The following is a 23248-nucleotide window of genomic DNA, read 5'->3' as shown; positions in this document are numbered from 1 at the left end:
GCACGCCCCACACTGGGGATCGAGCCTGCAACCCCTGGGACCGTTAACCCTAACCGGAATCAAACCCGGGACCCTTCAGTCCACAGGCCGACGCTCTACCCACTGAGCCAAACAGGCTAGGGCAGCCGTGGGCAAACTACTGCCCGCGGGCCGGATCCGGCCCGTTTGAAATGAATAAAACTAAAAAAAAAAAAAAAAAAAAAAAAAAAAAAAAAAAGACCGTACCCTTTTATGTAATGATGTTTACTTTGAATTTATATTAGTTCACACAAACACTCCATCCATGCTTTTGTTCCGGCCCTCCGGTCCAGTTTAAGAACCCATTGTGGCCCTCGAGTCAAAAAGTTTGCCCACCTCTGGGCTAGGGCGAGGTTGGCTGTTCGGGGAGCCAGGGCCGATTGGGTCCGGTCTGGAGGTTTGCAGGCTCCATGGCTGGGAACGGTGAGGGGAACAGACGGCTCCTGCTATGGCGGAGGTCGAGGCACGCGTGGGCCAGGACGGCTTTGCCCAGGCCTGGCCGCCCCTTCCCAGGGAGGCTGCAAAGGAAGGTTTCGGGTTGTACTGCTGACCTGCAGGGAAGCCAGGCAGATAAGGGATTCGATTGGGTGGTGGTTTCACGGGAAACGGGGGGCTAGGGAGGGTCCTTGGTCAGTGGTGGCTTCATGCCCGAGCCCTGGCTGGGCTTCTGGCAGTTGTTGGGGGATGGATGGTCCGAGTCCTTGGCTGACCTGGGCCAGGGGCAGAGGTGGCCAGTCCTCATTGGCCCCCCTGCGGCCGCCCTGTGGGTCAGTGACAGGGAGGGGTGAGTGGCTGGGAGCGTTCCGCCCGGGGAGGGCCTGGAAGCAGGTGCGCTGGCATACGGGGTGGTGAACCGTTGGAAGTGGGTGTGGCCAGCCCTCGGGGTCACTGTCCACTTTCCCTGTGTGACACTCCCTGCACCTTCCCACTGTCATGGCTTCCCACTGGACTGTTCCCTCCGCCTGGATAGCCCTTCTCCCTCCTCCCAGGCCTTTGATGCCCTTCAAGACCAGCTGAAATGCCATTTTTTAAAAATATTTTTTTATTGATTTCAGAGAGGAAGGGAGAGAGAGATAGAAACATCAATGTTGAGAGACAATCACTGATCGGTTGCCTCCTGCACACACACACACACACACACACACACACACACACACAACCCCGCCACCCCCCATGGGGAATCAAGCCCAAAAACCGGGCATGTACCCTGACCAGGACTCGAACCTCGACCTCCTGGTTCATAGGTCAGCACTCAACCACTGAGCCACACCGGCCGGGCTCAAATGCCATTTTAAAAAAAATATGAAGTCATGTGAGACCACCCTGTTCCTGGCCCCGGTCAGAATCAAACTCTTCCTTCACTCTGCTCTGCCAAGAACATTGCTCTCCCTTCCAACTGAGTAGGGTTTTGCGGGGGTGGGGTGGGTGGTGGGTGTGGAAAACCATGAAAGAGTGTGTGCTCTGGCCTCCGACAGACCCGGCTTTGCGCCCAGCTCTGCTGTTTAACCTCGGGCATGTTACTTAACCTCTCTGAGCTCCTAGTCCCTCATCTGTAAAATGGGGACAGTAATGCCTCTAGGGACTCTGAGTGAGGCAGGAATAAGTGCCAAGTTCAGCGCTGGGCACTGGTAAATGATTGCGGCATGTCCCACAGTGTCTACTATCTCAGTTAGCTAAGATGATGCCCACCGGCCCACCACAGGGAGTGGGGCGGGCACGCAGCCAGGCAGGGGCAGTGTCTTACTCCCTTCCCACCCCCTCCTGCTACCCAGCTCCCATTTGCATGACAGACAGAGTGCCCCTCGCAGCCCCAATGCTCAGCCAGCGTCTGCAGAGTTGACTTGTGGTGAATGGTGAAGGGCGGGGGGTGGGGGGCAGCAAAGCCCCAGTGGAGAGTCCTGGGCAGAGGCAGCTGGTGGGACCTGTCACTCACCCCGCCGCCTCTCTCTACAGTTCCGGGAGAATGTCCAGGATGTGCTGCCCACCCTGCCGAACCCAGACGACCATTTCCTGCTGTGCTGGCTCCGAGGTGAGGGGAGAGGGGCTGCGGGAGGCTGGGGTAGGGGCAGGGCTCGTTCTGGGTCACAGAATAGCACCCTCTGGAAACCCTGGGCCTGGCCATCTGAGAACCTGGAGTAGTCAACCCCGAGGGGCACAAGGGCCCCTGGCGATTACGTAACCTCACCCTCCTACTGCATAGATAACACTGAGGCTGAGAGGTGAAGTAACTCGCCCCAAACCACACCGTGCTTGAGCTGCAGGCAAAGAGTGGGGACGAGAGAGAGCCGAGAGAGAGCCCGGGTTGGCTGAGTCCCAGCCCAGTGCACTCCCCATCCACTCTGCTGATGGGCTTGGGGAAACAGACAGAGGAAAACGCTGAGAAAGGCCCCAGGCATGTGGGACGACGGAGGCAGAGGCAGGTTTAGAACCAGGGTCCCAGCTTCTGGGAGAGGCTGGGCCCCTCTGTGGCCTCCTGCAGTGCAGGCAGCTTGAAGGTGGGGAACATGGGGGGCTCGGCCGGAACTAGGTGGACAAGACCCTCCTCAAGCCGCCGCCAGGCTCCAGAGTCCCGAGTTCCAATTCTACTCCTGCTCGGCCTGGCTGTGGCACCTGGGCCAGGGGTGGGCATCTGCCCTCGCCCCCTCTCTGGGACAGCAGGACGAGACAGGGCGACCTGCCTGTTGTAAGATGTCACGTGGCAGAGCTCTGAGCATGGGATCCACGTTTCTATTCGCATCGGGGTCAAACTCAACCCCTACCCTAATGCCTGGGATCCTCTGTCCTTGACCCTCTCTCTCCTCTTCTGTGATTCCAGTCACGTGGCTCCCTCTCTGGTTCTTGTAACATTTTCCCCCCCTTTTTAAAAAATATATTTTTATTGATTTCAGAGAGGAAAGGAAAGGGAGAGAGAGATAGAAACATCACGGATGAGAGAGAATCATGGATCGGCTGCCTCCTGTTCGCCCGAAACCTGGGCATGTGCCCTGACCGGGAATCGAACCGGGACCTCCTGGTTCATAGGTCAATGCTCAATCACTGAGCCACACCGGCTTGGCACGCTTTTTTTTCCCTTCTTTGTAGAAACTTTATTACTAGACATAAAAATAATAGAGAATAAATTCCACTTTCTTAGATTAGCAGAGATTAAGTTGTGATGTGGAACCATAGTTCAAAAATTAAAGTACAAATCATCCCTGATTATTTATCTATAGATACATGACAATCAGAGTGCCCCACGCACCCCAAATGCTCAGCCAGTGTCTGCAGAGTTCACACCCGCACACACACACACATGCACACACACACACACATGCACAGAGTCTCGGGGCAGGTGAAGAGCTGGGTTTCCCAGCAGACCCAGCCAGAGGGCTGGAGGGTATTTTGGCCCAGCAGTTTACTGAAGGGCTGTAGCTACAAGTGGGTGGGTGGAGAGAGTGAGAAGCAAGATCATCAAACCCACTACCCAACTGCTGTTAGGTGAGAAGTGTGGTTTCAGAGAGCTGTGAACAGCAAGGCAGCTCTCTCTTTCTCTCTCTTTCTCTCTAAAATATATTTTTATTTATTTCAGAGAGAGGATGGGAGAGAGAGATAGAAACATCAATGATGAGAGAGAATCATTGATTGGCTGCCTCCTGTTTGCCTGAAACCTGGGCATGTGCCCTGACCAGGAATCGAACCGGGACCTCCTGGTTCATAGGTCAATGCTCAATCACTGAGCCACACCGACTTGGCATGCTTTTTTTCCCCTTCTTTATAGAAACTTTATTACTAGACATAAAAATAATAAAGAATAAATTCCGTTTTCTTAGATTAGCAGAGATTAAGTTGTGATGTGGACCCATAGTTCAAAAATTAAAGTACAAATCATCCCTGATTGTTTATCTATAGATACATGACAATCAGAGTGCCCTATGCACTGCCTCCTGCATGCCCCCCACTGGGGATCAAGCCTGCAACCCAGGCATGTGCCCTTGACTGGAATCGAACCTGGGGCCCTTCAGTCCACAGTCTGATGCTCTATCCACTGAGCCACACCAGCTAGGGCTCTCTCTTTGATCTAAGACAGTGGTTCTCAACCTCGGCTGCACATTAGAATCACCTGGGAATCTTTTTGGAATGAGGCCCAGAAATCAGGATTTTTAAAAAGACTCCCAGACGATTCTAATGTGCAGCCAAGATTGAGAACCACTGATCTAAGGGGAGGTCAGCCCGGGTTCCTGCCGCGGGTCTCCCAGGCACCCCCAGCTCCCTAGGCCTGGGGTCACCTCTCTCTTCGCAGGATCATTGCAGAGTGTGGCCTCCCTCATGTGCCAGATGAGAACACTGAGGCTCAGAGAGGGCAGGGCACTTACCTGAAGGCACACAGCTAACATGAAGCAGAATCAGGCAGAAACCAGTGTCCTCCCCGGGAAGCCACGGCTGCCCCGAACGCCAAGCCGCGCCTCTGCGGACGGAGGAGCAGGAGCTCAGGCTGGTCAGACTCTGCTATGAATCTCAATTAGGGTTTTTGTTGCCTCCCTCTTTTTTATTTTTTTAGAAACCTTTCCTTTTTCCCCTTGGTTCTAAAGGAAGCATCTGTAAGGTGCATGCCCTCGAATGGCTTCTTCTAACCCAGGTGTGAGCTGGGGCTCCATTCTCCCCGCTCCCCGCTAGGCAGACTCAGGGTTCTCCTGAGAGCGGACCCACAGGTCTCCACGGCCTCTCCCCGCGGGCGGGCGGCTGGGCTCGGGCACTCCAGCTAGGAGAGTCAGGTGACAAGATAAACACAAGGAAGTGGTGGAACCCTCGGAAGTGGCAGAGCAGGTCTGAGTCACCTCCTTTTCCAGGCCTAGGAGGTGATCACATGAGAGACTGCGATGGTCGCTCCTAGGTGGGCTTCTCGGGCCGTGCCCTGAGCCACGCTTTTTAAATTTCCTCCTTTATTTTAATTACCCTTTAGAAATTTGTTTATTTTATTTTTTGGTTAATCCTCACCCGAGGATACTTTTCCATTGATTTTTTTTGGAGTGAGTGGGAGGGAGAGGGAGAGACACAGAGAGAGAAACATCGATGTGAGAGAGACGCATCCATTGGTTGCCCTGCGTCCGAGGTACATGCCCTTGACTGGATTCGAACCCGGGACCCTGCAGTCCTCAGGCCGACGCTCTATCCACTGAGCCACACAGGCCAGGGCCCAAGCCATGCTTCGAGCTGCCCCTGACCAGGACAGCAGGAGCCCCGGAGGGGCCTGACTCAGCAGGTGTAGGGAGAGACCAGGCCAGGTGCTGTGGGAGGCAAGTGGCGGCTGAGGGAGGGCCCTTGAAGCCCCTGGATGTTGGACCCTGGCAGATAAGGGTTAACTGGAGAGCCACCCTGAGATAAGGGGGCTCACAGTCCACCGCCACTCCTGTTCGCTGGGGAGATAAGGTCTCTTCTCACAGTTAGGGGTGTCCCTCCTCCGGAGGATCCCCACTTTCACGTGCTCCCCATCATGAGAGCAGGCTGCCTTGCACCTTCCACGTGTTTCTAGCTCATTAGATGATTCTGTCAGAGAAGTGCGTTATCTTGTTCAAGGTCAGGCAGGGATGGGGAGTGGCTGAGATGCAAACCTAGATTCTGTTCCTCTAAGAGCTGCCCCTGCTGCCACGCTGGCACATGATGGACCGTCCACCGTGAGGACTGGTCAGTTCTGCACACGTGTGTCCACCAGCGATGAAAGGTGGGGCGCTGGTCAGGCCTCTCGGGGCAGCCTTTGGACGCATCCTGAGTGCCCTGAATTTCACGCTAACAGGGAATATGCTTGGGCACCTCTGGGAGCAGCGCTTAAAGGACCACAGAGCAACCCGGCCGGTGTGGCTCAGTGGTTGAGCGTCGACCTATGAACCAGGAGGTCACGGTTAGATTTCCGGTCAGGGCACATGCCCCGGTTGTGGGCTCGATCCCCAGTGTGGGGCGTGCAGGAGGCAGCCTGTCAATGATTCTCTTTCATCATTGAAGTTTCTATCTCTCTCTCCCTCTCTCTTACTCTCTGAAACCAATAAAAAAAAATATTTTTAAAGAAAAGGACCAGCCCTGGTCAGTTTTGCTCAGTGGATAGAGCATCGGCCTGCATATTGAAGGGTCCTGGGTTCGATTCTGGTCAAGGGCACAAGCCGGGGTTGCAGGCTTGATCCCCAGTGGGGGGGGGGGGTGCAGGAGGCAGCCAATCAATGATTCTCTCTCATCATTGATGTTTCTCTCTCCCTCTCTCTTCCTCTCTGAAATCAATAAAAATATATATTTTATTAAAAAGGCCAGAGGACAGCCTCTCTGGTCCAGGCTCCGGGGCCGATCTTGGCGTTGGTCAGACCCACAGAGGACACACAGCTGGGAGGGACCGTTCATAGGTCAGATGACAGAATTGGCCAGAATCTGTATCTCACAGACCCTTTAAACCAGGGGTCCTCAAACTACGGCCTGCGGGCCACATGCAAATATAAATATTGTTTTTGTTCCCGTTTTGTTTTTTTACTTCAAAATAAGATATGTGCAGTGTGCATAGGAATTTGTTCATAGTTTTTTTTTAAACTATAGTCCGGCCCTCCAACGGTCTGAGGGACAGTTAACTGGCCCCCTGTTTAAAAAATTTGAGGACCCCTGCTATAAACTAAGGATGAAATTAAGCTGACGGCAACAAGATGAAATCGGATCGGGGTGGAGCCACATCGGGGTGAAGGCTTAGCGGCAGGCCGGCTGAGAAGGACTTGGGGGTTCCGCTGACTCTGAGTCCCCCCTGAGTGAAGGGGGTGACCATTGCCAGGAAGGTCCGTGGGCTTTCCTGGAGAAGGGCAGGCAGCACCTGGCGCCGTGCTCAGCTCTGGGCCACATGATGGAAGAGGGGCTCTGGGAGACTGGAAAGCATCCAAGAGGAAGTTATGTGGGTGCACTTGAACCTGAGCTGTGAGGAATGGCGGAAAGACCCACGGAGGGGCAGCGCTGGGCAGAGGAGGGGACTGGGGGGGGGTGGCACAGTGGTTGCCAGTGTTGGGAAGGTTGTCACGTGGCTGACGGCCACTCCCTAAGCATCGCTGAGTGGATCTGCACTCGGTATCACGAGGAGCCCTGAGTGCAAATGGCAACTCAGACTGTCTAGGAGCCGGTGGCTGTGGGAGCCGGTGAGGTCTTTGTGTTGGAGCTTTAGCGGGACAACTTTTGGGGGTTCATGCATGAGATAAAGTTGGCCTCGGTGAGCTTTAGTGTGAAATGTTCCAGGAATCCTGGCAGGAGGGTCCCCTGGGTCCCACTGAGGGATACGTCTGTCCTTGCAAGACATGGCCAGGTTGACTGGGACTTCACCAACCCCTCCATCCTACTGGGATGTTCTGCCAGCTCTAGCCCAGATGATGGGCAGCTATGTTCATCTTTTAAAATATATATATTGGTTTCAGAGAGGAAGACGAGGGAGAGAGAGATGAGACATCCATGATGAGAGAGAACCATGGATCCGCTGCCTCCTGCACGCCCCGCACTGGGGATCGAGCCCGCAACCTGGGCATGGGCCCTGACCAGCGATCGAACCGTGACCTCCTGGTTCATAGGTCAACGCTCAACCACTGAGCCACGCCGGCCGGCCAGTTCACCTTTGAACTGTGTATCAGGTTCTCAGGTTTGGGTGTTAGACTGTGGGAGAGATTAGCTTTGTGTCAGGGGAAGGCTAGGTGATAAGGGAGTCCAGGGTCCACTTTCCCCGGGCGGAGATAAGACCCTTCGCCTGACTGCACCCACTGGGGCCAAACTCTTTCGGCCCTGAAGTTGCAATGCTGCTCCCACGTGCCCGAACCTTGACCTGCTCTCCAGTGTCCGTGGTTCTCTAGACCCGTGGTCGGCAAACTCATTAGTCAGCAGAGCCAAATATCCACAGTACAACGATTGAAATTTCCTTTGAGAGCCACATTTTTTAAACTTAAACTATATAGGTAGGTACATGGTTATTAACTTCATTAGGGTACTCCTAAGGCTTAGGAAGAGCCACACTCAAGGGACCAAAAAGCCGCATGTGGCTCGCGAGCCGCAGTTTGCCGACCACAGCTCTAGACGCCTCCAGTGAAGGTCCTCACATTAGCTTCTACCTGGGGGGTGATCTGAGAGCCAGCTGGGGTGTGGACGGAGAGGAGCCGGCCCTAGAATGGGAACAGGGAAGATCTCTGTGTCCCTGGACGCCCGGTCTGCTGGCCTAACCCTGACCACGTTTCCCTGTTACAGCAAGAAACTTCGACCTGCAGAAGTCCGAGGCCATGCTACGGAAGGTGAGGTCCATTTTGCCTCCGGATCCCGGGGCAGCCTCCGTTTCTACCCCTCAGAGGACCCCCGTCTTCCGCCCCTCCCGCCCACCTCCATCATGGCCTGTGGCCTGGTGTGACATCTCTGCATGTTAGCCAACCACGACCGACCGCCTGATCCCTCTGGAAATCCATCCCCTCCCCTGGGGCACAGAGCCTGCTGGGGTCTGGGCCGGCCGAGGAGGCGTGTTCTGCCGAGACCTCTAAAAGAGGCAGGGCCTTGCCGAGACTGGTTTGGCTCAGTGGATAGAGCGTCGGCCTGCGGACTGAAGGGTCCCAGGTTCGATTCCGGTCAGGGGCATGTGCCTGGGTTGCGGGCACATCCCCAGTGGGAGGTGTGCAGGAGGCAGCTGATCGATGTTTCTCTCCCATTGATGTTTCTGGCTATCTATCTCTCTCCCTTCCTCTCTGTGAAAAATCAATAAAATATATTTAAAAATAAAAATAAATAAAATAAAAGAGGGCCTTGCTTCACATTCCTGCCAGTCGCTTTCTCATGACACACCCCTTCATGCCATCACCTAAGCCTAGATGTCTGTTAAGAGGTCCCCCTACCCTGATTTCCCTTTTTTTTAAAAAAAAAGAAATATTTTTATTGATTTCAGAGAGGAAGGGAGAGGGAGAGAGAGATCAATGATGAAAGAGAACCATTGATCGGCTGCCTCCTGCATGTCCCATACTGGGGATCGAGCCTGCAACCCGCAACCCGGGCATGTGCCCTGACCGGGAATCGAACTGGTGACCTCCCGGTGCCGGGGTCGACGCACCACCCGCTGAGCCACGCCGGGCTGGGCTCCCTTTTCTAAAGCCCTGATTGTGTGTTTGCAGCACGTGGAGTTCCGAAAGCAGAAGGACGTCGACAACGTCCTAAACTGGCAGCCGCCAGAGGTGAGGACAGAGGGGTCCTGGCCCACCCCCCCGGGTGAGGTCATGAGGCCCACAGCCTGTGTGCTGGGTCTCTGGGCCTGGAACCCCAGAAGAAAGCTCTGACCATGCCAAGGGGGCCCTCGTGGTCTCCCGGACGGCTGCCCATTGGCCCCCGGGGGACGGCTGTGGAGGGAGAGCCTGGGGAACCCAGAGGGAGGCCCTGGGATACGGGGAAGGTGCCTGACCCGCCTGCTGACCAGGCGCCTTCTCCGTGTCTTGGCCCAGGTGGTCCGGCTGTACCTGACGGGGGGCATGTGTGGCTACGACAAGGAGGGCTCTCCCATCTGGTACGACATCGTTGGGCCCCTGGATGCCAAGGGTCTGCTCCTCTCGGCCACCAAACAGGACCTGCTGAAGACCAAGATGCGGGACTGCGAGCTGCTGACGCAGGAGTGTCACCGCCAGACGGAAAAGGCGAGTGACGGGCCGATGGCGGGAGAGGCGGTCCCGCGGCAGCAGGGACGTCCCAGGGGGGACTTACCCACGGCTTCGGGGCTGAGGCCTGGGCCTCGGATGGCACAGGACGGTGACATTTCAAACTCTTAGGGTCTGACATAGGTTGCCAAATTTTTATTTTTCCCGGGAAGGACTTAAAAAAAATTTTTTTTTTGCCAGCTACCATAACCATCATTAACCCCCAAAACCATAGGAACGGCCAAATCTCCGAATAAAGGGCAGCCCTTTAAACAGGATAGATTTAGCTTTCCAAAGAACTTAACGACATTCCTGGTATTCTTCTCGTGTATCTGGGCCCCGGTGAGATCTCTGTCCTCAGACAAGCGTTTGGGTGTCGCGGGTGTGGATGAGCGAAGGGAGAGTCCGTGTTGCCCTAACTCTGTGTTTTAAAAAGCACACGGCCGTCTGATTTCCTCGCTGAGAAAGTGCTGGAGAGCAGGCTGGAGCTGCCACCGTGATCTCTCCTCCTTCCTTCCTTCCTTTCTTCCCCGTCAGCGACTGTAAAGATCCAAGGACCTGGTGCAATCAGCGGGGGGGCCGTCTCAACACCGTCACCCACACACACTCACTGAAGGCTAGTGTGTGCAGGGACCCCGCGGGCCGGGGAGGCGAAGAGGCATGAGGTTGGAATGCACCCTGGAGGGCTTCGGTTGGACAGAGAGCACCTCTGTGCACAGAGAACCGGCTGCGCAAAGCCTCACGGGCCGGGCGCTCCGTGGTGCTGCCCACGGAGGAGCAGGGCAGACTGCAGAACAAGGGGCCCTCAGATGCCAGCTGGATGCTCCCAGGGGGTCACTGGATGAGAACACGGACAACCAGGCGGGCAGGGTGGCCTGCCTGGGTCACAGTGAGGTCCTGGGACGCTTATCTCCGTTGGGGACACCGTGACCAGGTGCCAACGCTGCCAAGGTGGATTCGACCAGGTCCCTTGAAGAGCTCTAGGCCTTTTTGTTTTGTTTTGTTTTGTTTTGAAATATATATTTTTACTGATTGCAGAGAGGTAGGGAGAGGGAGAGAGAGAAACATCCATGATGAGGGAGAACCATGATTCGGCTGCCTCCTGCACGCCCCACCCTGGGGATTGAGCCACAACCCGGGCCTGTGCCCCGTCCGGGAACGGAACCGTGACCTCCTGGTTCACAGGTCGACGCTCAACCGCTGAGCCACGCGGGCCGGGCAAGAGCTCTAGGCCTTTTGGGAAGGGAGACACCAAGCCCTCTTGATCTAGGGAAGAGGTGAGACCTCCCTCAGCCAAGCGTCATGGATGAGAGTAGCCCAAGGAAGCAAGGCAGCACTGTTTCAGGCGGAGGAACCGCGCTGAGCAAAGGCCTTGCACGCCATGGCACAGGCAGCTGTGGAGTGCGCGGCAGGGGATGGCAGGGGATGAGGCTGAAGAGGGAGCGGGGAGCAGCTGGGTAGGGCCCGGCCCATATCCCCATATCCGGCTGCAATATGCGCACGTGATGCGATCAGCATCTGCCCTGAACCCGGCGGCTCCTGCGGCGGAGCCTGGGGTGACTTTCTGCCCCTCTGTGCCCTGCAGCTGGGGAAGAGGGTAGACAGCATCACCATGATTTACGACTGCGAGGGCCTTGGCCTCAGGCATCTCTGGAAGCCCGCTGTGGAGACCTACATAGAGGTGAAGGGCAGGGGGCAGGCCTGGGGAGGCGGGCGGAGGGGGAGGTGGGGCAGAGAGTAGGGCAGGGGGCCCCTCTGCCGGGATGCCCTGTGGGTGGGCGAGGCGATGGGGGCACAGGCCGGCCTGGAGGAGGTCTGCGCCCACCGACTCGGTGCTCTGTTCCCGCAGTTTCTGTGCATGGTGGAGGACAACTATCCCGAAAAACTGAAGCGTCTCTTTGTCATTAAAGGTAAGTGGGGACCTCCGTGAGGAAGTCACGGACAGGTTTGGGAGAGGGACACGTCGGGAGCCGGAGCAGGGAAGCTGAGGGCCCTCAACGTGCGCGGACGGCTTTAGGGTCCACACAGCGTTTAGGATGCACCAGTGCCTCCCGCCCGCTGTGCAGAGGGCGAAGCTGGAAATGAAAGAGGTGCCCGTGCTGAGCCTCACCCCCTGGGCTGCCACGTGGGCCCCAGGGCGCTCGGGCAGGTGCGGCTGACATAGGGCACCCAGGGCGATGCCCTTGGGGACAGAGTGGGCGCTGCGTCCAGCCTCACGCTGTCGGCCTCTGTTCCAGCCCCCAAGCTGTTTCCCGTGGCCTACAATCTGGTCAAGCCTTTCCTGAGCGAGGAAACGCGCAAGAAGATCATGGTCCTGGGTTGTGAGTAGCCGGGGCCCTTCTCAGCTGCGCAGGGGGGCTATGGCCCCGCCTGGGATGGCTTTAGAGGGAGGGCCACAGCCACAGGCACAGGGCGGGCTGGGGCTGGGTTGGGGTCTTCGTATCTGTTTTCTTTCTTTTAAGTGTATTTTATTTAGTTATTGTTAATCCTCACCCGAGGACATTTTCCCGTTGACTTTTAGAGAAAGGGGAAAAGAAGGGGAGAGAAAGAGAGAGAGAAACATCGATGGGCTGCCTCCAGAACAGGCCCCAACCAAAGCTGAGGGACATGCCCTTGACGGGCATCGAACCCGGGACCCTTGAGTCCGTGGGCAGACACTATCCACTGGGCCAAACCGGCGAGGGCTTCGTATCTGTTTCCCTAAGAGCCCCTGCTCTCAGACAATCTGGAAGGAAGTACTGAGCCCAGCATCGTAGATTCAAAGATGAATGAAACGCCAGGCACTGCCATCAGGGAGCTTACAGAGCCGCAGGAGAGAGAGGACCTTTAGGGAGGAAGCGATGCTACAGACTAGAAAAGGCGCTAGCGATGGCCCAGAGAGGGTGCCACGCGGGTCACCGGAGCGGAGGGTGCCCTCAGCTGGGGGGCAACTCGCTGAGAGCACTTACCAGGTGCCAGGCCCTGGACGAGGTGCCAAGGCTACGAAGGCGAATTGGACCCAGTCCCTTGCAGCCTCTGGGCCTCTTGGGGAAGGGAGACACCAGGCCCACTCGATCTAGGGAGGAGGTGAGGCCTCCCTCGGCCGAGCGAGCGCCTTGGGGAAGAGCAGCCGGATGAAGCAAGGCAGCGCGCTTCCCGGCAGAGGGAACAGCATTGAGCAAAGGCCTCGCGCCCCATGGCACAGGCAGCCGTAGAGTGCAGGGCAAGGGATGAGGCTGAAGAGGGGGCCGGGAGCCGGGAGCAGGTCACGGAGGACCCGGGGCCGAGGGGCTGGGCCGTGACTCTGCAGGCCCTGGGAGCCAGCGGGGAGTTCTGAGCAGGGGAGCACCAGGGTCAGATCCTACATGGAGACACAGACCACTGGGGAGATGGTGAAGGGCAGATAAAAGTGGCCTTTGTGGCCACCACCCAGGCAGCAGGTGTTGCAAGCCGGGGCAGGGGCAGCGGAGGCAGCGAGGAGAGGAGGACGGCCAAGGACTTCTTTGGGAAGTAAAGCAGCAGAACTCGAACGCTGGGATATAGGAAAGGAGGAAGAGGAACCGAGAATGAGGTCCTCGTGTCTGGCATGAGTTGTCTGCGCAGGGCAGTCGCTCTGACGCAACAACGAGGTCAATGGAGGAAGACAAGGGGAAGAATGAGCTTGAGGCTGAGTTTCAAGGGTGTGTGAGAGCCCGGCCGGTGGGGCTCAGTGGGTGAGCGTTAACCTAGGAACCAGGAGGTCACGGTTCGCATCCTGGTCAAGGGCACATGCCTGGGTTGTGGGCTCGATCCCCAGTGTGGGGTGTGCAGGAGGCAGGCGATCCATGATTCCCTCTCATCATGGATGTTTCTCTCTCTCTCTCTCTCTCTCTCTCTTCCCCTTCCTCTCTGAGATCAATAAAAAAAAGAGTGTGAGATATACAGATATTGGGGATACTTGAGCCTGAAGCTGAGGGAAGGACTCCAGCCTGGGCATGTGGGAGCCATCAGATGCCAGCGAGGGCCCAGCCAGGAGCCCGTTTGCCGGAGCAGGAAGTGGCGTGTGTGGTGGGAGAAGGGGCTAGAAGGGTAGCTCGGGACTAGGGAGATCGTGGGTGACTCCAGGCCACTCTGGGCTTGAGCGTGGGCGTGCGGAACGGGGATGCAGGAGGTTTCTCAACGTTCACCTTCAGGCCACACATGGCAAGTGGAGAATTTCCAAGTGTGTGCCGGCGAGTCCTGGGAGCGGAGGGAGGCAGCCTGGAAAGCCCGGGGCTTCTCGGTTCTGGTCTCGGTTCTGCCTCTCGTCACCTCAGTGACTCTGCCCTGTAAGATGGGGAGAATTCCCCCCGCCCCATCCCAGCTCTGCCGCTGCGCTGCGGGGAGACATACAAAATCCCGCAAAGGATCGGGTGGTGTTGGCTTCTCGGCTGCTGCCACCCTCCGTGAGCATGAGAGACAGGCTTCCGGGCAGCGAGGCCGTGGAGGAGGTGCAGCCTGTTCTCCCACCCACACCTAAAACCCTCTCAACCTAGCCCGCCTCGGGCCAAGGCCCAGCCTCTTCACCAGGGGAGGGAGGAAAGGCGCTGGGGAGGGAGGAAAGGCGCTGGGGAGGGAGGAAAGGCGCTCGGCCGGCTGCTGGAGCTTAGCAGCACAGGTTACATCGCCCCGAGACCACAGGGGTTGCCTGGACTCGGCCCCTGCCGTCCAGGGCTGGGAGGCCCCGGACGGCCTCTGTGGGTTTCCAGCCGGGGTCGGCGGCAGAGTCCACCGGGTTGCATCCCGTGACTTGGAGCTGCTGCCTTTGTGTGGCTTCTAGCGTCAGCGTGGAAAGGTTTCCACTATCAAAATATTGTTCTTGGCTGGTATTCGTGGCGGACTTTGGGATGGCGGACACGTGGTTCGCGGCATCGGTTGCACTAGAGTCAAACTCTCCTAGTCAGGAAAGGGCTTGGTTACCAAAAAGAGAGAGAGAGAGAGAGAGAGAGCCAAATCTTGGCCGCTGAATGGTCTAAAAAAAAAACCCCAAAAACAGAAAACAGGAGCAGATGTGAAATCCTGGCTGGGGTTGAGCCAAGAGAACCCATGTGAAGGGGTCGCCCTACAGCGATGCGTGCATTCATTCGGTCACAATTGAGCGCACTATGTGTAGCGGAAGCTGGAGGGGGGGCGGGGGGGGGGGACGGGTGTTGCAAGGTTGTGCCGCACATGCTGTTCCCTCTGCAGGGCGTGCCCTTCCCTCCCTGCTTTGTTCTCTCCTGGTCGCCCTGCAGATGTGTGCATCACCTCCCTGGGAGGGTGAGCCACTCTCCCACGTGCAGGGCGCTTTACGTGCTCTCTCAGGTGCTTCGGTCACTTCACTCCCACCAGAACCTGCCAGAGGCAATGGGGACCCAGGTCCCCTGACCGCAGGGCAGGGCGGGGCGGGGCAGGGCAATCCTCGGGGCGAAGGCTGCCCCCAAACAGGGGAATGTGCTGTGGGGCGTCGGTGCTCCGAATGCCTGTGTTTGGGGGGAGAGGGGGAGGCCGGATGGTTGTTTTCCTGCCTCTTCTGTGTAGACAGTGGTGACCCCTCTTTCTCCTTCCTTACCTCCCCTGCCAGCAAACTGGAAGGAAGTGCTGCTGAAATACATCAGCGCCGACCAGGTGCCTGTGGAGTATGGGGGCACCATGACCGATCCCGACGGAAACCCCAAGTGCAAATCCAAGGTACGGGCCCCGGGGGCTGGAGGTGACCCGGAGGCCGGACCCCGGCTCACCGCACGCTCCGTCTCTAGCTCAACTGGGGGGGCGACATCCCCAAGACCTACTACGTGCGCGACCAGCTGAAGCAGCAGTACGAGCACCATGTGCAGATCTCCCGCGCCTCCTCCCACCAAGTGGAGTACGAGATCCTCTTCCCCGGCTGCGTCCTCAGGTAGGGAGGTTCCGGATCCTTCCAGGAGGCCCGAGCCCTGCAGCCCCAGGCGCTGGCGGGACCCCCGGGATCCCCCAAGCGCGCCTCTGAAAGGGCGGCTGTCCCGCGAAGGTGGCAGTTCTCGTCGGAAGGCTCGGACATCGGTTTTGGAATTTTCCTGAAGACCAAGATGGGGGAGCGGCAGAAGGCGGGGGAGATGACGGAGGTGCTGCCCAACCAGAGGTACAATGCGCACCTGGTGCCCGAGGACGGGAGCCTCACCTGCAGCACCCCTGGCATCTGTAAGTGTCCCTGTCTTGGCTTGAAGCCCCTGCCCTTGACGCCTGCCGGGGAGGCCCCTCTCCCCCCAGAAACGTCGGCTCTCAGGCTGTTAGAACCGCAAGCGGTGGCCTGACTTGCTCAATAGCGTGGGTCAATAGCTGGTTATTATAATAGCAGGGTAGGACTCTCACCCGGTCCTAACGGTAGCAGCGAGTCACAGAGCTGGGTGATGACAGGGGACTGTATCCGCTCTGGTCCAGGTGTAACTGGGTTGTGACTGCAATCAGACACCTCTTGGGAATTCTTCCCCACGCGTCAGAGAGGCAGGACGGGCTGGCGGGGTGTAGGGGGGTCACTGGGTGAGCAGGGCCCGCGAAAGCCCAGCCTTGAGCCCTCGGGGCGTCACTCATCTCCAGGCGGCACAACACGTGAACAGGAAGTTTTAACTCAAGAGGAGTAAGAATGGCAGATGGGCATTTGAAAAGCTATTACTCCTGAGCTTGGCAGTATCAATCAAAACTCCCTTGGAGTCAGCAATTCTACGTCTAGAAATTTAAGCCTACAGAGCTATCTACCCAAAGATGTAGGGATGTGCTTAGCAACCTGGAGGCTGGCAACACATTACATGGCCTCAGTAGGGTCTTATTAACTTAATTATGGTCCATCCACACAGTGCAGAATATACCCGTTAATGAGACTAAGTTGACGTGTAAGATGTCTGGTACATGTTTTAAGAAAATAAAGCGTGAGCATAGCATTATACGTACAACACTCATGTCGTAATAAAAAGTGTGTACGTAGGAAGGAATTCTGGGGAATCTATGCTGACGCTCAGGTAGTATCTCTGGCCTGGTGGGAAGCTTAGAGAGAAGCGTTCATTTTTTACCACCACGGCAGGTCCTCGGATAACGTCATTTTGTCCAATGTTGTTTCATGAGAATGTTGGTAAGAAAAAAAAATTAATTCCCAGCGGGGACCACTGTCTGTGTGGCCTTTGCACGCTGTCCCCATGTCTACGTGAGTTTACCCACATTTCGAAGGTGGACACGTGAGGTGAGTGGTGTGTCTCAATTGTGCCAGGGGAATGAGTGTGTGTGAATGTGCCCTTCGTTGGAATGGAGTTAGCTCACGCCATGTGCCCTGGGCTGGGGAGAGGCTCTGGTCCCCAGTGACCCTGAACTGAAATGAGCTGGTTGGAAGATCATTATCTTACTTTATTTTTATTAATCTTTTTAAATATATATATATGTATATATATTTTATTAATTTCACAGAAGGGAGAGGGCGAGAGAAATAGAAACATCAATGATGAGAGAGAATCACTGATCGGCTGCCTCCTGCACGCCCCCTACTGGGGATCGAGACTGCAACCCGGGCATGTGCCCTGACTGGGAATCGCACCGTGACCTCCTGGTTCATAGGTTGATGCTCAACCCCTGAGCCACGCTGGTCGGGCTATTCATCTTTCTTGAATGTGTGTACATCTCATATTTATTTCAATGTTTGTGTAATATTAGAAGTGGCTGGGGTATTTATTTTGGAACGTCGGTGTGTGTTTTTGTGACCAGAAACATGCCGGAGAATCTATAACAATGCGTCTATGGTAGAACTGGTTTCCTTATACGTTGTGTCAGAGCTCAGGGGTTAGGCGTGGAAAATCAGTGAGTTAAAGCTGACAGCTAACTAGTCCTCAAGCAAGTGACTCAACCTTCCCGAGCTTCAGTTTCCTGATGGCCAGGGCGGGGATGCAGTTCTCTGCCTCAGAGGGGCCCATGGTGGTTACGTGTGATGAGGTCGTGGTAGCGCTTAGCGTGATGCCTGGCACACACCAAGCCCTCAACATGCTTCAGCCACCGTGGTTGTTATCTGGGCAAGACCTGGGGGAGAAGGGCCGTCCTGGAGACGGTGCCGCAGGTGGGAGGAGCCCTGGGCTCCATCTCCATAGCAGCGCCACCAGGATCTCCGCCTGCAGCTATCCTGGCCTCTGTGCTTGGCTACACCAGCACCCCAACCTCAGATTCTGTATCCTCGCCCACATCCCAGGCAACTTCCAGTCTCTGCCGCCACCTCCTCACAGCTGCTCTGTGATACGGCTCCCCGGGGAGGAGTATTCTTGTTAGTGAGCAGCTGGGTCCCGGGGGAGAAGGCATGGACTGTACGTGCGCTTCAGCAAGAACACGCTTAGCACCAGCCCGGATACGGCCATCCAGAGCATACGTCATTGTGTACATACACGCTTGACTTTCTTTTAAAAAACAAACAAACACACGTTTTTATTGATTTTATTTTTAAAATATTTTTATTGATTTCAGAGAGGAAGGGAGAGGGGGGGAGAGATAGAAACATCAATGATAAGAGAGAATCACTGATCGGCTGCCTCCTGCATGCCCCACACTGGGGATCGAGCCTGCAACCCGGGCATGTGCCCTGACTGGGAATCGAACCGTGACCTCCTGGTTCATAGGCCAATGCTCAACCACTGAGCCACATCGGCTGGGCTGTTTTTATTGATTTTAGAGAGAGAGGAAGGGAGAGGGAGAGGGAGAGAAACATTGATGAGAGAGACAAACATCAATGAGCTGCCTCCTGGTTCATAGGTCGACGCTCAACCCCTGAGCCACGCACGCCAGGTGGGCTCTCTGAATGCTTTTGAGCAAGTGCCCCTAAATAGTTAAGTTTTCCTCTTCTCCTTAAAACTCGGGAGTGAGCCAGAGCAAGAAATCTTAATCTGGGGTTCAGGGACTCCCCAGAGCAGTCATATACACTGAGTGGCCAGATTATTATGACCACCCCATCAGTACAATGAAGTGAATTAGTTATGCAAATCCTATCTAATAATAGACAAAGATGCAAATTGACCGTACTTTCACTACACCCACCATTGGCTAATCAGAGTGATATACAAATTAACCGCCAACAAAGATGGCGGCTAATTTGCATATACCGGCTGGGATCGAAGACTGAAGACACCATAGAAGGAAGCCAAGCAACAGAGCCGAGGTAGCGGAGGCAGGCGGGAGAGAAGCGGCAGAGAAGGGCGGGGTAGGAGTGGCAGAGAAGGGCGGGGTAGGAGTGGCAGAGAAGGGCAGGGTAGGAGTGGCAGAGACGGGAGCGAAGCCCTATTCTTGCAGGAATCTTCCTGCAATGGGCCTCTAGTAATAATAATAAAACCTTGAGAGTATTTGCTTAAGAAGTTTCCAATATGCAGTATTTTTGGAAGTGTCAATGAAGTACTGATGGGGTGGTCATAATAATCTGGCCACTCAGTGTAAATCTTAAAGAACAAACACCTCCCCCTTTATAATAATAGTGTCTTATTGTCCCCTTGACTATCCCAAAATATAACAACTCACACAGATAATTTTTAAAAATCAATATCAGCTCCTTATTTGGAGAAATTAAAAGAAGCTACTTTAGAATACAGGGTGTCCCCCAAAATGTATACACACCCTTGGAATAATTATTAATTCCAATGGGTTCAATCTGTAAAGAAAGAAACAGCCATTGAACTGTCGGTGGTTAAGTGTGTATACATTTTTGGGGGAGATGCCCTATATCTATTTCTCAGTACAGACATGAGAGGGCATGCTTATAGCCAGTCTCTTCAGATTGGCACCTTTCCCAGTGGGGACCTCTGCCCCGGAGGGTCCATGATGGGCCCCAGAGGATCTGAGATGGTGTGCAAATTTCATCTCCGGATGAAAGCATCAGATTCTCAATGGGGTCAGTTCCCCAGCAAAAGTTGAGGAGCCCTCGCTCACCTGGAGGATTCTGGGGGCTCTCCGAGTCTGTGATACAAGATTGGTGTCCACATGAGCTATGCAATTCAGGAACTCCACTTCCCTCGGCCTGGGCCGCAGAACAGCCCCTCCCTGCTTCTGAGGGCAGAGTATCACGCGAGGCAGAGCCATCTCGATGGTGCTTGGTCCGAAATCGCGAAGACTCCTCTAGTACCATGGACCCTGGTTGCTAAGGCTTTGTCATTCAGGGCCGAGAGCAAGTGCCCCTTTCCAGAAGGATCAGGGGTCCTGAGAGGCCTCTGGCAAAGAGAGAATCAGTGATTAATCTTCACCCAGACCATGAAGATGGAGGGTGATGTATCTACCGTAGTCCTAAACTACGCACCTGATCTAGGGGCAGGGAAGGGGCCAGGGGAAGTATCGGGAGTAAATGCACAGTTTGTTCGTTTGTGCTGGGCAAAGTGAGAGAAGACCAGGATGGAGAAGGAGCAGAGCGAGTTGTTTTGTTCTCATACTCTGTTCTCTCGAAGGGCTTATTGGACCGAAATGGAACAGACTCTCCAAAAAAGGGGGTTGGATTAAACTCGGTCGGCCCCGTTTCCTCTCCGCAGAGGGAACCACTCCTAACAGGTCTTATCTATTCACTTATCAGAGTCCTGTCCCTTTACAAGCATCACGTGTTGCCCTAATACACAGGATGTGCGCACACACGTACCCATTCACGTCTGTCATTCGGTGTATGTTGGCAGGAACTTTGAAATTGTAACACTTGTCACAGGGTTTGAGAAACGTTCCTTGCAGACAAGATCAGGCGTGTTCAGGGTGGTATGGCCCCACGTGGAAGCCTCCCTTTCGGAACAGGCACCCGAGTAGTGTCACCCAAGAGAACTGGGAGTGCAGGTAGACAGAGCAGCAAAGCCCACAGTTATTGTCATATCTCTATGAACCCAAACGTTACAAACTATTCATCATGTTCTGCAACTTTTTTTTTGGCCAAAGGATAACTGTGGCCATTTCCCCCAGGCACTTCTTAGGAGGCTAACTCCTTTCTTTTACCATCAGAACAGTATTTCATCATATGGATTGCAGTATAAACTTTGTAAGCAATTCTCCTTAGAACACTGGCGTTTTCCCAAGCGTTCAGTCCCCCAAACAGGGGTGCAATGAACGTCTTTGCCCGTGTATCTTCCTGTGGGATACAGTCCTGCTTCGAAAAGTCTGCAGTTTACCTTTTGTCAGAAACGGGACAGGGCAGGGCTTTCCAGGGCCCGAGTCAGGCAGCAGTTCGGACCAGAGGGAAATTCTAGTTCTATCACTTCCTCTCCGTGTGACCCAGTGACTTCCTTTTTTATAGGACGTAAAACAGGACTCATGCTGAACTCATAGTTATTTTGAGAAACAGTGAAATAACACGCATAGATTACCAACCCAGTGCTGACTCACAGAATGAGCAATCGTTACCATTACTCTTATTGTTGTAACGACGACCGATCACTGCTATGAATTCTACGCCTCACTTTTATGGATTTCAGAGAGGAAGGGAGAGGGAGACAGAGATAGAAACATCAATAACGAGAGAAAATCATCGATAGGCTGCCTCCTGCACAACCCCCACTGGGGATGGAGCCCGCAACCCCGGCATGTGCCCTGTCCGGGAATCGAACCGAGACCTCCAGGTTCCTAGGTCGATGCTCAAACCACTGGGCCGTGCCAACGGGGCTCTATTCCTCACATTCAAGGCCCAGTTCAAGCTCTAACTCCTCTAAGAGGCCTTTCACATAATTTCACCCTACAGGGCACTCTCTTTCCAAGCTTTACAGGAGTGGCTCTCTCTCACTCATCTGGCACTTGGCATGTTCTAGGGAACCTTTTGTCCATCCAGCTAAACTCATTTGCAGAAGGTGAAGGACCCCTGCTTATGCTACCATCATCCTCAGTACCTACCACCTGGCCTTGCTCAGTCAACAAACACCGCTGTCCCCAAGCCCTTCGGCGGAACCGCCTGAACGCCCTGTTTTCTGCCTCCCCGCAGATGTCCTGCGGTTTGACAACACCTACAGCTTCATTCATGCCAAGAAGGTCAGCTTCACGGTGGAGGTCCTGCTTCCAGACAAAGCTTCAGAAGAGAAGATCGAACAGCTGGGGGCGGTCACCCCAATGTAATGCCTCCTCCCACCGCAGGCCTGGCTCCCTCAGTGTCTCCCCGTCAGTTTCTGTCCCCTGTCGCAGTCATTTTTCCAGCACCCTGATGCCCAAAGGAACTGGGGCTAGAAGGAAGACCTCAGCTTGAATCTGGGGAGTTTTCATTTCAGAATTAGGAAGAGGGAGCAGAGCAGGAGGGGGTCTCCCGGTCTTTCAAGCTACGGAGGAGTCCCCAGGGGCTGGGCACTGTGAAGGGGTCTGTATGTCCTGAAAACTGTGCCTACAGCACCCACCTGTGACAGCTGAGACAGGAAGGGGGTCCCATGGGGTGGCAGCAGGGAAGAAACTGGAAAAAAAAGGGGAGAGACTGAAACGTAACATTTCAGCGAAGCCAGCAGCAGGGGAGAGGAACTTGCAACCAAATGAATACGTAAGCCCTAGATTATAATGAGCAGCAGAAGGAGTTGCTAGAGTTCGCCGGGGGTCAGAGGCGCTTCTAAACCCTCTATCACTGAGGCTGGGGTCCTGTGGCTTCCCCCCCATCTCAGGAGGTGGCATAGAGCTTCCCACTCAGGGGTACACAGGCAGGTCTTGCCCTCACCTTGAGAACTTCAGCAACTCCGGGGTCCCTACGGCTGCCTATTTAATTACTGATGATTGTCATTGATTCAGAGCTTCCTGGGACAGTGAGCTTCGGTACCCGGCCACTGTCCTCCGATGCAAACAAAGCACAGGGAAATTACCTCCAGGGATCCCAGCTCTGGGGAGGGAAGGGAGGCTCCGGGTGCGTGTGAGCCTGAGGTTTCCAGCCTCCCATGTGAGCACCCCACACAAAAATGACAGGTGGGATCCAGATGGTAGAACTCAATGAGGGCATTTGCCAGTCTGAGCCGTCCACGGTGCCCGCAGACCCGCTCCCTGTCCGCCCGAGCAAAGCCTGGGCAGTTCCCATCTCTGGGAGAGGCGTACGGTGGGCGCCATGGGTTCCTAGTGCCTGGCGGGGAGGCTGCCCGGGCAGGGGGCCAAAGGCAGGGCCAGCATCTGGGAGAGCCCGGGGCTGGGGGCCGCCACAAACAGCCTCGCAGGCCCCCGGCCCCTCCACCCACGGTGACAAGCAGGGATGGCCCTGGGCCCGCTCAGCGACCAGGAGCTGGAGGGCAAGGACCCTTCGAGCCACCATCGCGCTTATCCCAATCCCACGTCCTGCAAACGCACACCAGGTCCTGGGCTGCACAGAGGCAAGAACACGAGAAGGCAGCCCAGCCTGGCGAGCTGGCCTGGCGGAGCGGACGGGTGCAGGAGGAGGGGGGGCCCCCTGAGCCCGCATGGGTCCCAGCCAGAACACTCAGGAGGACATCCCGACCTTGGTTTACAACGCTCTGTTAGGAAAATTAACCAATGAATAAAGCAACGTTCAATGCACAGAAAGTGGAAGTCCATGCCGACCGCCTCGTTCTTCGCTGCTCACGCGTCACCCAGAGAACCCGGAGCTTAGCGACCTCTATCCGCCAATAGTAGGCGGGGCGCATGCGCAGAAACCACTCCCGGCTCTTCTCTGGCGCGCGCTTTCTGGC

General features: G+C 55.5%; 1 protein-coding gene across 2 annotated transcripts; it reads left to right on the top strand.

Moving 5' to 3' along the window:
* Positions 1-1971: 1971 nt before the first annotated feature.
* On the top strand, positions 1972-23102 carry LOC102419265 (SEC14-like protein 2). 2 transcript variants are annotated; one of them, XM_023746024.1, is made up of 11 exons: positions 1975-2047; positions 8239-8282; positions 9144-9203; positions 9468-9656; positions 11242-11337; positions 11506-11566; positions 11894-11977; positions 15217-15323; positions 15392-15531; positions 15643-15812; positions 21565-23102. In XM_023746024.1, exons 2-11 carry the CDS (start codon positions 8271-8273, stop codon positions 21693-21695), a joined length of 1050 nt encoding a protein of 349 aa, XP_023601792.1. In that variant the 5' UTR covers positions 1975-2047; positions 8239-8270; the 3' UTR covers positions 21696-23102. The 2 variants fall into 2 exon arrangements, with proteins under 2 accessions (XP_023601791.1, XP_023601792.1); XM_023746023.1 differs by lacking the exon at positions 8239-8282 and having other exon boundaries at positions 1972-2047.
* Positions 23103-23248: the final 146 nt, after the last annotated feature.

Source organism: Myotis lucifugus, unplaced genomic scaffold (assembly GCF_000147115.1).
Source record: "Myotis lucifugus unplaced genomic scaffold, Myoluc2.0 scaffold_617, whole genome shotgun sequence".
Classification (NCBI taxonomy): domain Eukaryota; kingdom Metazoa; phylum Chordata; class Mammalia; order Chiroptera; family Vespertilionidae; genus Myotis; species Myotis lucifugus.
This window is presented reverse-complemented; position numbering and strand designations above follow the sequence as displayed.